At 50.8% G+C, this 14,290-nt stretch overlaps 1 protein-coding gene across 1 annotated transcript; it reads left to right on the forward strand.

Annotated features, from left to right (window-relative positions):
• The first annotated feature begins 1,436 nt into the window (after nt 1-1,436).
• Nucleotides 1,437-13,073, forward strand: Mmp25 (matrix metallopeptidase 25). Its single transcript, XM_028760943.1, has 10 exons — nt 1,437-1,865; nt 2,342-2,474; nt 3,414-3,549; nt 3,646-3,935; nt 10,521-10,697; nt 10,798-10,882; nt 11,666-11,748; nt 12,053-12,205; nt 12,284-12,541; nt 12,713-13,073. Exons 1-10 carry the CDS (start codon nt 1,602-1,604, stop codon nt 12,967-12,969), a joined length of 1,836 nt encoding a protein of 611 aa, XP_028616776.1. The 5' UTR covers nt 1,437-1,601; the 3' UTR covers nt 12,970-13,073.
• Nucleotides 13,074-14,290: the final 1,217 nt, after the last annotated feature.

Raw genomic sequence — 14,290 nt, forward strand, 5'->3', positions numbered from 1 at the left:
TTATTTATTTATTTTGGTTTTTCGAGACAGGGTTTCTCTGTGTAGCTTTGGCTGTCCTGGAACTCACTCTGTAGACCAGGCTGGCCTCGAACTCAGAAATCCACCTGCCTCTGCCTCCCAAGTGCTGGGATTAAAGGCGTGCGCCACCACCGCCCGGCCTTATGTTGTCTTTTTATTTTATTTTATTTTATTTTATTTTGGTTTGGTTTTTGTTTTCTTTTGGAGAGTAGGTTACAAGGGTGGAGGGCAGATATGAAGGAACAGGGAGATGAGTGGGATTGGGTACATGATGTGAATTGCCATCAAGAATCAATAAAAGGTTAAAAATAAAAAAATAAATTAAAGTTAGAGGATGTCCTATACATTTTTATGCTGAATCTCTAATTTCCATTGTTTGGGAATGTGTTTACTTCAAGATCTAGGGAAGACACACCAGGGGTGCCATGAACCAGCTATGACCATGTGAAGAGACAACAAAGGGGTGGTCCTCTCTATGCCTAGAGGTCTCAGGAGAAACCGATGAGCGGGCCCCTGGGCCATCCAGGACTGTGAGAAAACGAATTTCTGTATTAAGTCACCCGGTCTGTGATATTTGTCCGCAGTTCTGCAGAAGAACACAGGATACCAACGTTTTAGTTTACACCTGCACCTTCTCATCCTGTCCACTATTTATTTTGTCTAAAATGCAGATGGATCTCTTCCTGCTGCTTCACGTACCGAGCAGTCAACACATTCCATTGAACACTTTCCTTCCATTCTGACCGGCAACCTGCACCCCCCTGATTACTCCTGATTCCTCTCAGCCGTTCTTCACTTAAATCTCTGCGTTTCTCCCGCTGAAGAGGTTTGTTGTTGTTGTTTTGTTTTGTTTTAACCTTTTGCTTTTCTCCTCGCGTGCAGGTTTTGGATTTAGCTTAGTCCGGGGAGGGGTGGGGGGATCTTGAGATGGGAACAGGACCTGAGTTTAGAGTCTAGAGTTGCCAGCGCCCTATGCTCAAAGCAGAGGCTCGTACATCTGGGTGGGTTGGAACAATGGACGGGGCAACCATACTGCGCACAGCTGGCCCCGGCTGGGACCCCGCGGCGAAAGGAAGCCACGGAGCTCAGAGGGCCGGCAGCTTGGGGTCCCCCGGCAGGGCAGCAGGATGCGTGGGGGAGGGGAGCTCCAGCCAACCCTCCCCCAGCCCGAGGTCCTGAGGAAGCAGAAGAGAGCCCTGCGACAGGGCATGGATCTAGGAACAGAAACTTTTAGACTAAGGCGGCGGAATAGAGGACCTGTCAGTCGGCTTGCCCCACAGTAGCTAGCCCTTGAGTTCGTAGGAGAGCCCCTGGGCCTCCGCTTGGACATTGACGTTGGAAGACTGGACTACTTCCCTTACCGCGCCCTTAACGCTTCTCCGTGTGAGCCCCGCCCTACCCGCGCTCCCACTAGCAGATTGGGTAGTTGGCGCCTCTCCCAGCCCGGGCAAGCACCTGGAGGAGACAGGAATAGGGGACTTTTTTGACGGACCTCTGTCCCTCCTGCGCGTTCTCCACGCTCCTTGGATTTCCCCCACTCCCCAGCCCCACCTCGACCCTCGGTTATCGACGTTCAGCCCGTGATGTGTCTCCCAGGATCCCAGATCTCTCCTGCCCATCTCTACTACCCTGTGTCGGCTCCCTGGATCCGCTCCGGGTCCCTGATCTCCTCGAGACCTCCAGGGCAGCGGGAGTCAGAGCCCCTTCGAGTACTCCGGCGGTTCGTGCAAGCTGAACACATCCTGAGGCTGCAGGCTCTCGGTCTCCCGTTGCTGGTGCTTCTGTTGGTTCTGCTGCAGCCGGTGCGGGCTCAAAATCCCAAGGCGCAGGACGTGAGCATGGGCGTGGTGAGCTGAGGTTCCCCCCCCTTCTCCCCAACTCCTGGGATCACACAGAACCTGTAAAAGAAAGGAGTTGGGCGGACTTCTGGGTTTAATAGAAAGAGGAGGCTGGCTTCAAATGTCTTGAAAAGTGACTGAGGCTGGGCTCTTGGAGCCCCTGGATTACTGGCTTTATCGGAGGTTTGGTGGCTGGGATTCAGAAGTCTGGAAGGGAGCTAAAATAGGAATCTGGGGCCTCACCTGCTGATCTATAAAGACGGCAAACCCAGGGCTGGGGGCTGGGGGCTGGGGGCTGGGGGCTGGGGGCTGGGGGCTGGGAGCTGGGAGCTGGGAGCTGTGGCTGTGTGTATAATGGAGATAGATTCTGTCATCAAAGGCTGAGAGCTGTGGCTCTGGCTTCCTTGGAGGGCGGAACTTTCAAATAGTAGTGAGAAGAGAAAGCCCCATCCTCTTAGGGTTTCATCAATCCTCCTATGGCCTAGGACTGGCTGACTCGCTATGGCTACCTGCCCCCGGCAGACCCTGTCCACGCCCAGCTGCAGAGTCTTAGGAAGCTGCAGGATGCGATCAAAGTCATGCAGAGGTTTGCCGGACTACCTGAGACTGGACAAATGGGTAGGTAGCCCACCTTCACAGTGAGTTCCAGGACCATGGTCTACACAGAGAAACCCTGACTCAAGAAACCAGGAAGAAAAATAAGTGATGGACAGCCTTAAGGGGAGAAGGCAGCTTAGTGGAGCTCTGGTGTTAAAAGGAAAGGGGAGATGGCCGAGTTGGAGGTAAAGTACTGGCCTTGTGAGCATGAGGGCTTGAGTTTGATCCCTAGAATCCAGCTAAAACGGGGCCTGATGGAGCTTGCAATCCTTGTAATCCCAACTCTGGGGAGGCAGAGATGCAGAACCTCACGACTCACTGCCCAGTCTAACCTAGTTGGGGAGCTCTGGACCAAGTAAGAGATCCTGTCTCAACTTCTAACTAAGGACAGCCCTTGAGGAATGCCAGCCAAGACTCCTCCACACTCACAGGTGCATGTGTGTGTCCCCCACATGTACGATCCATCTCACCTTTCTCCAGCATCCACCCATTAAGTCTAGGGAAGTTGTACAAGAGACCGCACTTAAGCTTCTCAATGCTTCAGATAGCTGCCAGTCCATTCATGGTCTGGTTCTCAGTGCTTCGGAGAGTGGCCAGTCCACTCGTGGCCCGGTAGAAAGGGTGCTTGGCTTGAGCTGCCTTTCACAGTGGCTGTCTAGGTTCCAAATCAGATGGAGAGGCCTTACCCAACTTCTTTCTTTCTTAAAGGTTTATTTACTATTATCTTACATATTTGGTTGTTTGGCTTGTGTGTATATCTATGCATCATGGAGGTCAGAAGAGGCATCATGTCCCCTAAAACTGGAGTTACAGACCATTGTGAGTCACCATGGGTGCTGAGACTCAAACTCAGGTCTTCTAGAAGAATAGTCTGTGATCTTAACTGTAGGGTTAATTTCTTGGTTAGTACCACCATCACAGACTATCTAATTGTTCACCATGCCTTGCTGTCTCCCACAGACCCGATAACAATAGCCACCATGCGCAAGCCCCGGTGCTCCCTGCCTGACATTCTGGGGGCTGCTGGGCTGGTCAGGCGCCGACGTCGGTATTCTCTGAGTGGCAGTGTGTGGAAGAAGCGCACCCTGACGTGGAGGTAGGCCTTGGTCTGTCCGTCCCTTGGCCTGCTGACTAGACCTTGCCTGGCTGGCCATTTCCTCCACCGTCACGGGATCTCCTCCTCTCTCCTTAGCATCCGATCCTTCTCTCAGAGCTCCCAGTTGAGCCAGTCGATTGTCCGGACTCTCGTGAGCTATGCCCTGGCCGTCTGGGCTACTGAGTCAGGCCTCACATTCCAGGAGGTGAATCCTCAGGACCAGGAGCCTGACATCATTATCCACTTTGCCCGGGCCTACCACCAAGACAGTTACCCCTTTGACGGGCCTGGTGGCACCCTGGCTCATGCCTTCTTCCCTGGGGAGCACCCAATCTCTGGAGACACTCACTTTGATGATGAGGAGACCTGGACTTATGGGTCAACAGGTAAAACTTTCCTTCTTCAGAGGGGTTGCCGCTTCAGATCTGTCTGTGCTGAAGAACTAGATTTGAATTAATTCACTGACGAGAGCCGTGTCAGTTGGGGATCCCCAGAGGAGTGGGAAGTGTAGACTACAGTGGAATACTGCTTGTCTAGCATGTATGGATTAAACCCCATGCATATATGCACACACAAACACAGCCCAGCATGGTAACACACAGCTTTAATCCCAGCACTCAGGAGACAGAGTCAGGTGACTGGTTAACCTGGTCTACATAGTGAGACCAGCCAAGGTTACACAGTGAGAACCTACAAACCAACCAACCAACCAAACAAACACTTTTTTAAAAGCCTATTAATTTTATGTGTATGGGATGTTTTGTCTGCAAGTGTGTCTGTGTACCATGTGCATTGCCTGGTTCTAAGGAAAGTCATAAGGGGGTGTGGAATCTGTATCACATATGGGTGTGACCTACTATGTGGGTGCTGGGAATTAAACCTGGATCCTCTGTAAGAGCAGCCAGTGCTCCTAACTACTAAGCCACCTCTCCAGTTCCTAGCCTCCTCTGCCCTCCCCACCTCCCCACACCCCTGGAAAAAAAAACTTTAAAAAAAAGAGATTTTTTTGGAGACCTGATCTCATTATTGTAGCCCAGGCTGGCTTTGAGTTCACTATTTATTCTCGGCTGTCCTGAATGAGATTTACTTTAAGGAATTGGCTCATGGAGGTTGTGGGAGCTAGTGTGGCCAAACATTGTAGGTAGAGTTACTAGATTTCCGCTTCAGTCTTGAGACAGAATTCCCCCCCTCCCAGAACCCTCAGTCTCTGCTGTCAGGACCTTTTTGGATTTGGTTCGTCTGCATTGGGGTGACTTGCTTCACTGAGAGTAGATGGCAGTCAAGTCTGAAATACCCTCACAGCAACATCTGGACTGGTGTTCGGCCAGTCCACTGAGACACAACCAGATCAATTTAAGATTACCACTGTAAGGGCCTTTCAAGTGCCCAGCTCAAAGCTGGGCTGGTGTAAGACATTCCAGCATCTCCCTGTCTATCAACTGAGCCAGAAGCATGACTGGTACTTATTATACACACAAAGACAATTGCCAGAAATCACAACAGAAAGTTCTCAGCTTAAGTGTCCCAAGGAGATGGCAGTTTAATGCTCTTTGATAGGGTGGTGGTGATTCTTTATGCTCAAATACATACCAAGTGCAGGATGTGGTGGCACCGAGGGTAATGTTACATGCCTGCAATCATAGTGCTTGGAAAGCTGAGGCAGGAGGATTGTGAGATTGAGACCAGCTGAAAGTATATAGCCAGACTCCAACTCAAGACAAACATTTTTATTTTAAAAGGCAGGTTCCAAGCAGGTATGAAATACGCACCTGTAATCCTAGTATGTGGAAGGCTAAAGCAGGTTTGAAGCAAGTGTGAGGCTAACCTGGGGCTACATAGTGGAATGAGGGCCAACCTAGGCTACAGAGAGTGATCCTGTCTCAAACAAGACAAAACAAAGAATGCTGAGCTCCAGGTACCATGGGCTAGATTGACAGTCTTATTCATCTGAAGTGCAAAGGTACAGGGAACACACAGGGAGAGCACACAAGCCATTGAGTAGGCTGAGTCAGGCTGTGTAGTCAGGTGGGAGGAGCCACTGAGGGGAGACACAGTCTGAAACATCCATGGCTAGAAACCAAAGTTGTGGCCTCAGTGGGGATGTCACATATGAGTGAGCCCTATGTTGTAAAGGGTTTGGGGAAGTAAGCAGAATTTAAACAACAGGTTTTGGAAAACACCAACGACACACCAAGTAGTTCTGTATCCTAGAAATGTTCCTGGATGCACAGGGAGGTGGGGCAAAGAGGTGGGAGTGGACAAAGACTACAGGGAAGAGAATCTGGGGGACTGATGGTGGAGGGCTAGCTCTGAGGGCGATGGAGCAGGCCCAGACTGTGGTCTCTCTAGATCGTCTGGTGACAGGGAGGATGAAATGGCCCAGGTACAGCTCATCCTCCTAAGGTTACAACTATTAGATTATGGTATGTGGGGGAGGAAGCAGCAGGCAGGCAGAAAGCACAGGTGGCACAGAGCATAAACATCCTCTTTAGAACCTGTATCCCTGTGGCAGGAAAGATGGCACAGAGGTTAAGAGCACTGGCTGCTCTTCTGCAGGACCTGGGTTCAATTTCCAGCACCCACACAGTCACAGTTCCAGGGTTGCCAGCGCTCACCCTCACACATATATGCAGAACTTTGATTCCTGTTCTGTCCCTGGTCATGTTTCCCAAAAATTGAGCTTCAATTTTTAGAAGTTCTTTTTTTCCCTTGCCCTCCCTGATTCCTGCACTGAACCCCCATTTTTTCTTTTGTATTTTCTCTTGTTTCCAGATAGAAAATTCTCTTTTCTTCTCCTTTCTTTTCTCTTTCTTCCTTTCTTCCTTTCTTCCTTTCTTCCTTTCTTCCTTTCTTCCTTTCTTCCTTTCTTCCTTTCTTCCTTTCTTTCTTTCTTTCTTTCTTTCTTTCTTTCTTTCTTTCTTTCTTTCTTTCTTTCTTTCTTTCTTTCGACAGGGTTTCTCTGCATAGCCCTGGCTGTCCTGGAACTCTCTGTAGTCCAGACTAGAACTGAACTCAGAGATCCACCTGTCTTTGCTTCCTAGGGGCTGAGATTAAAGGTGTGTGCCACTACCTCTCTGCCAGATAGAAATTCTTAAGGAAGTTATTTCTCAGGGGAGAGGGCAGCAGGGGGGAGAGACAGTACAGCTGAGCAAGGATGTGGTGCCAGCCCCTCTCCGTCCTGTACCAATTGGCCCTTTGCTGTGCAAGGGTAGGATGATGGGAGGAGACAGCTAGGTCAGCCCAGGCTCTGGGGGGGCACTCACTGTAAGGCAGTACCCAGCAACACTGTGATGCCCGGGGTGCAGGGTGTGCCAGCACAGCAGGGGCTCTGCCACTAGGCCCCACACGTCTCCAGTGAAAGTAGGTCAGCTTGGAAGCTGAATCAGGTCAGCTTCCGCTGCTTGCGATAAGTACAGATGACACAGATGACACTGCCTTCCCGCACTGTTTCCTCAGCTAGAGATGAGGTAAGGAGAGTGTCCGGTGGTTCATTTCCTTCTTACTTGTGCACACCGCCATCTGCATTCTGGCCTGGGCAGAGGGATCGTGATGCAAGAAATGGGAGAATTTGAAAGTCAGGAAAAGAGCAATGGAGAGCCTCAAGGTTAAGAAGCAGTGACTGGGAAGGAGGACTTAAGAGCAACGGGGAGCTGGGTGTGGCGGGACATGCCTGTAATCCCAGCATTTGAAGACAAAGGCAGGTGGGCCATATGAGTGACCAGCCAGTGAACAATCTCGAGAGTTCTGGGCCAGCAAGCAAGAGGCACAGTCTTGTGGGGGAAAAAAACTCAATCTAAAACAATGGAGGTGGAGAGAAAACAAGAAGTAGTTAGACATTGCGACACCACAAACAACTGTTACCTGGCCAGGATTTGGTTATGTGGGGACAAGTGACCTTTCTGTACCTGTAAATCTCTTCTCCACAGATGTGAGGATCCCAAAGTAGAACTTGGTGTGAAAAGAATGGAGAAAGTAGAGTCTGTGGTCATTGAATGGCCAAGAAGCAAGGGCAGAACCTAGTGTGGCGTGAATCCTGGCAGCCAGGTCCAAGAGTGTCTCAGGATGATGTGTTTAAGCATCTACAACTGAGTCAGGAAAAAGAAGGATGGATGTGGAGGCGTATAGAGAAAAGTGTATGTGGTGCGGTGCACGCCTTTAATCCCAGCACTTGGCAGACAGAGGCAGACAAAGGCAGGCAGATGTCTATGTGGTGAAAATTTTGGAATTTTTTTTTTTTTAAAGAAAAACACATTTAATCCCAGCACTTGGGAGGCAGAGGCAGGTGGATTTCTGAGTTCGAGGCCAGCCTGGTCTACAGAGTGAGTTCCAGGACAGCCCGGGCTATACAGAGAAACCCTATCTCGGGGAAAAAAAAAAAGAAAAAGAAAAGAAAAGAAAAAAAGAAAAACACAGAAATAATATAAGAGTTATTTCATTTTAATCCCAGGTGTGGGCTAAGGGGCTGCTTCAGATTGTCCACAGCAGCCGACTGTGATCTCCCTCGTGCTCTAGCAGGGGCATGATTTTGCCAGCTACAGATAGTTTCTGGGATCGTATGATGTTTGGAATTCTGGGGACTTTTCAGAGGGTTGGTGAGGGTGGGTGGGTTGGTTGGTTGGTGGTTGTGGTTTGTTAAGTAGTTATATAAAAAGAAGAAACAACAACAAAAAGAAATTAGATATCTTGACAGTGAAGATCAAGCTTGCCCTGAGGAACTGAATGTCCCTAATCAGCAGGCAGTTGTCTATAACGATAGCGTCACTCCTTTCCGACCCCTGACTCTTCAGGGAGCTCTTTTCTTTCCCCTTTATCCTTTTTTCTCTCTTATCTTAGTGTTAGGGAGTTGAAAGGATGGAAGAAAAGGGGTAGAGAAGGGTGGAAGAAAGAAGAACCCTCTAAGTAGCCAAAGACAGCTGCTACATCTGTGAGTTAAGGATTACCTTGAATTCCTGAATTCTTTCAAGTCCTAGGGATCAAGCACTCTATCAACTAAGCTACACCCCCAGCTCTGTCTGAGGAAATAGGAAGTACACTTGCCAGCACGTGTCACATGAAGGTGGGGACTGAGTCTGGGTCCCATCTTTGAGGGGCTGTGGACCTAGAATACAGGTTGAGAAGATCAAAGGAGCCGTCTGCTAGGTCAAAGGCAAGAAAGACAGGTGATGACAGGGACCTGAACATTGTCCACCAGGGCTCTCAGGGTTAGTTTAGGTGATTGGGTAACTTTCTCTGTCTGCATAGCGTGAGAAAAATACAAGAAGGGGCTCCTGGCCCGGAAGCCCCAAGTTGCCCCAAGAGAAGCGAGATAAGGAAGGGGAGAAGAGAACACCCTGGTTGAGACACTGAACTTCCTCTGATTTCTCAGTAAAAAGATTCAAACAGAAAGCTGACCTGAAGCCAACGTGGAAGTTCAAGTGTAGTTCAAACAGGTTCACCTGAAGACACAACCTGTCAAAGCCAGAGACAGAGCCAGGGCACTGAGAGCATCCATCCAGCTCTGCTGCTGACTGCTGACTCTCCCTTCTGTGAGATGATAAAAGACAGAGGTCTAAGATGTATGGAAGCCTAGCATTAGCTGTTCTTACAATATGCTCAGTACAGTGGCTTGTGCCAGTAGTGCTTGCACTTAGGAGACAGCAGCAGGAGGACTACATCATGGTCAAGGCCTCACTACTATGAATAGTGAATTAAAATCTAGCCAGGGCTACACAGTGAGATTCAGGCTTTAAAGAAAAGAAAAGAAAAATGTTTTTCCCTGTTCTTTTGCTTATAGACTCAGCAGCTGAGGGCAAATGCTCTTCAGTTTACTAGTCAGTCCCGATAACCTCACTTTCAACGTCATTGATGCTGGTTAAGAAACAAAGAGGTGTACCTGACATTCAGAAACCTGAGCCTTGCTACCGCTTCACCTGACTCAGTCTCTTCCGGGCAGGCCTGGTGCAATGAAGTCAGAGATCAATGAAGCCAAGCCTGAAGAAGCTCTGTCCTGACCTGGGTGGGATCCCCAGAGAAGAAGGGCTGCGGTAGGAAGAGCCTGGGAGTGAGACAAGGCGCCAGAGCAGCGGGCTGTGGTCTGAGAGTGCTTGCTCTTGGGGCTTGGAGCTTTGTCTGCTTCCCACCATTAGAACAGCTTCGAGTGGGAGGGGCAAGGGCCCTGGGGAGGAATAAAAGGTAGAGAGTGGTGAGGTCTGAGAACTGACCTGGAAATGAAGATAGGAGGGGAACAAAAGAGACCTTGGACTGAAGATGGTGGGAGGGTGGGGGCTGGTCTGTCTGTCTGTCTGTCTGTCTTGAGACATGGTCTCTCTATGTAGTCCTGTCTAGATTTTAATTCACTATGTAAACCAGGCTGGCCTCAAACTCACAGAGACTTGCTGGCCTCTGCCCTGCCTGCTGAGTGGTGAGATTAAAGTTGTGTACCACCACACTTTGCAGAGTGGGGTTGTTATTGTTTGTTTGTTTGTTTTCTGAGGCAGGATTTCTCTGTGTAGATCTTGTCCTAGAACTTGCTCTGTAGACCAGACTGGCCTTGAACTCTGATGCCTACCTGCCTCTGCCTCCCCAGTGCTGGGACTAAAGGTGTCCCACCCACCCCACCCCACCCCCAGCTAGAGTGAGAGTTTCTAACCACAGGTTGAAATTGGGCAAGGATGATCTAAGAACCGGACACCCCAGGTTCCTGTCCCTAAGTTTCTGTATGCAATGTTTCCTTCCAGGGTGAGGGGGACTCCTTCTGTCCTTCTTTGGGGTTTCTTTCATCCCATATCCCAGTGTCACTACTGCCAAAAAGAGATACTCAAAAATATTCGCTGAATGGTTGCAGGAATGTAGGAAGGATGATGCCATTCAGGAGGGAACTCCCACTCTAGAGTCTCCTGGGTCTTCCCCTTGGCCATTGGGCCCCAATCCTTGTGCTCTCTTCCCAATGTGTGATGACCACAGCTTCAGCCCTTGGTTCTCTCTCTCTCCAGGTGGTGAAGGAATCGACCTATTTGCAGTAGCAGTTCATGAATTTGGCCACGCCCTAGGCCTCGGCCACTCTTCTGCACCCAACTCCATTATGAGGCCCTTCTACCAGGGCCCAGTGGGTAACCCTAGCACATACCGTTTGTCCCAGGATGACCGTGATGGATTGCAGCAGCTCTATGGTACAAGAAGTGGGATGCCCTGAACCAGCCACAGGTGTAGCTCCCTTGTGGCCTATACAGCAGATCCAGTGAACCCAAATCTGTCTGACTCTCCCCACAGGGAAAGTATCCCAAACTCCGAATGACAGGCCCCCAAGGAAACCCCTGGCTCCACCTCCCCAGCCTCCAGTCATGCCCCCTGACAGGTAAGTGCCCTACCAGCTGTGTGACCAGCTCCTTGGCTCAGCATCCTCCATTTAAAGGGACTGGAAGTGCTGGAGAGATGGTTCAGTGTTTAAGAGTACTTGCTGCTCTCTCGGAGGACCCAGTGGAGTTCCCAGCACCTACTTCAAGAGGTACACAACCACCTGTAACTCCAACTCTGGACACCTCATGACCCTCTCACACCCACACACATGTGCATATACAAATACAATTTAAAAACAGAAAAGACTGGGAAGATGGCCCCTTTAGTAAAGTGTCTGCTGTGCACACGTGTGGACCCATGTGAAAGCCAGAGGCATGGGTCCTTCATCCCATCACTTAGGGAGGCAGAGACAGGCAGATCCCTGAAGCTCATTGGCAGAGCCAGCCTCGGTGAAATCAATGAACTCCAGGTTCAGCAAGAGAGCTTGTCTCAAAAAATAAGGTATGACCAGGTGTGATGGAGCACGCCTTTAATCCCAGAACTCAGGAGGCAGAGGCAGGCAGATCTCTGTGAGTTCAAGACCTACCTGGTCTACACAAGTTCCAAGATAGCCAGGACTGCACAGAGAAACAAACACAAAGCCAAGAAACACAAGGCGAACAGCGATGGAGGAAGACAGGTTGTGTCAGCCTTTGGCCCACACACATACAGACACGAATGCACCACGATCCACACAAGCACACAGAAGACATCAATGGGAAATATTCTCTCTTGCCACACTGTAGTCAAGAGCAGGGAACAGGGGAGCCCTATCTCCTGCCTCCTCCCCTTTCCTCCCCAGCCCCTCCACACCGGTGCCTGATCGCTGTGAGGGTAATTTTGACGCCGTTGCCAACATCCGAGGGGAAATTTTCTTCTTCAAAGGTAAGTCACTTTGGATGGCCCCTTGGATCTGTATAAATGGCCTCTTTCTTCTGGTGACATACCCAGGCAGCAAAGTTTCCTGGGAGGTGGGATTGCTGGGGGGCACCCTGGGCAAGCCATGAAATGATCATCATGTATTTGGTTATGTGCTTTATAGAGGGATCGTCCCCCTGTATGCATCTTGTGGGACAGAAAGATACAGCCTCCTACCCTGAGTCACTGGGTCAGACAGAAGGGCATTAGGGAGGAGACAAGATCCATTACCATGTCACATCTTCATGCTTTATTCTTTCTTCCCCTGCAGGTCCATGGTTCTGGCGCCTCCAGCCCTCAGGACAGCTGGTATCAAACAGGCCTGCTGGGTTGCACCGCTTTTGGGAGGGGCTGCCAACCCACGTGAGGGTCATCCAGGCTGCCTATGCCCGACCCCTAGATGGCAGAATCATCCTCTTCAGCGGTGGGTAAGGGTCATGGGTACTGGATAGGGCAGGTCTAGGGAACCTGCCCCGCCCCTTACCAACATGCTTTCTTCCAGGCCCGCAGTTCTGGGTGTTCCAGGAACGACAGCTTGAGGGTGTAGCGCGGTCACTGGTAGAGTTTGGGCTGCCCCCGGGAGAAGAAGTGGATGCCGTGTTCTCATGGCCTCTCAATGGAAAGACATACCTGATTCGAGGCCAAAAGTACTGGCGGTATGACGAGGTGGCTGCGCGTCCAGACCCGGGCTACCCACATGCCCTGAGTCTCTGGGAGGGGGCGCCCTTTGCCCCAGACGATGTCACCACCAGCAACACAGGTGTGGGGAGTCCTCATTTGGAAATTGTGGTCCCTGGGAGAGAAAAAGGAGGGGGGTAAGATGGAGAGGAGGAGTGGCAGATGGGGACAACCTGGGAGTTGGGATGAAAAAAGGAGCGTTGGCTTTGGGGCAGATCTAGACCTAGACTCTGAGGTGTCTCCTCTCCTACAGGTGACACTTACTTTTTCAAGGGCACCCATTTCTGGCGCTTCGCGAAGGGCAGTGTCAAAGCCGAGTCAGATTCCCCCCAGCCCATCGGGTCCAAGTGGCTGGACTGCTCTGACCCTCAAGTCACCAGTCCTCCGAAAACGACATCCAAAACCCGAAGCTGTGATTGTCACTGCGAGCTCAATCAAGCCTCAAAGCAGCTGTCGACCCTACTGCTGCCCCTCCTACCTCTATTGGCTGGAGCGGTCTTTTCTTGCTGAAACCTGATCCTTCCTTGTGGACTTCCTATATAGAAGGAAGACGGGGCTTCCCGCAGCTGGACCTGGTGTAGGGTCATGAAACGCGGCAGAGCCTCACCATCTGTTTCCACGTGCACATTGCTGAGCGGATCCCCTGCAGAGGCCCGCGGATACCTCGAGTGTTACTGAGCCTGCTTTCTGTAAGGGCTCCGGGAGCTGTGGCCACAGTGAGGGTGGCCGCCAGGGGGCGGTGTGCGCCCTCTTCATCGCCAAGAGGGGGCGTGTCAGCCGCAGCCGCTGGATCTAGAAACGCATCAGAATTGCAGCTTGGACAATTTGCTCCTGAAACCAAGGTGACACTACACCCAGGTTGTGTGCTGCCTTCCGCTGAACTGGTTGGTTTTCTGGGAATCTCCACTCCTCTTATTCTCCACAACTGGTTGTACTGGTCACAGTGGGTTGGTGACTGTATCCTGAACCCCAGTGGCTCCTGTAGCCTCTCAATGTGTTCCTGAACCTTCTTACCATGCTCTCCTCCCTCCATGTCCCTTTACAGTCACTTCCACAGGCCAAGCACTGCCACCTCTGAGGGTACACGTCATCAGTGTTGATGTGGATGGGATTTCTCCATGTTTGGCCCAGGGGATCTCATTTTAGGTCACTCTCATCCCAGAACACAACCTGGGGTGATCACCCTGAATTCAGGATTGCCCGACTCAATTGGAAGGGATCTTATGGTACCTATCTCTGTCGCCAGCTGAAGGGCCCATAGGTTTCATCTTAGACAATTTGGCTCCCATCCGCGCATGCTGCTGGGAAGCCATGGACAGGACCCTCTCAGAGATATCTGTGTGGGCGTGTGCCTGTGAGTGCAGGAGGCCGGGGGGCCGCAGGTGCTGGATCCTCTTGGAGCTGGATCGTGGGTGTAGGACTTGTATCCTCTACAAGGGCAGTTTTTAAGCAGTGAGCCAGGGCTCCACCCCCCTATTGCCTTCCTAGCCCTCCCAGGGTGCCCAGTGATACACGGTGAGCAGTGAGAAGATCTGAGGTAGCTTCTTTCAAACCAGCTTCCCCATAGATTCAGGACCTAGGTCATTGGTTCTAGAATAGTCCACATCAGAATCGTCTCATGGAAATTTTTTTTTTCCAAGACAGGGTTTTTCTGTGTAGCACTGGCTGTCCTGAAACTCACTCTGTAGACCAGGCTAGCCTCAAATCCAGATCTGCCTGTCTCTGCCTCCTGAGTGCCTGGGATCAAAGGTATGCGCCACTACCATCCAGGATCTCATGGGTATTTAAGAATAAAGATCTCGTTCCTTTACCCTGAATTCTCATTCTGGGA

Source organism: Grammomys surdaster, unplaced genomic scaffold, assembly GCF_004785775.1.
Source record: "Grammomys surdaster isolate TR1022 unplaced genomic scaffold, NIH_TR_1.0 126612, whole genome shotgun sequence".
Taxonomy (NCBI): domain Eukaryota; kingdom Metazoa; phylum Chordata; class Mammalia; order Rodentia; family Muridae; genus Grammomys; species Grammomys surdaster.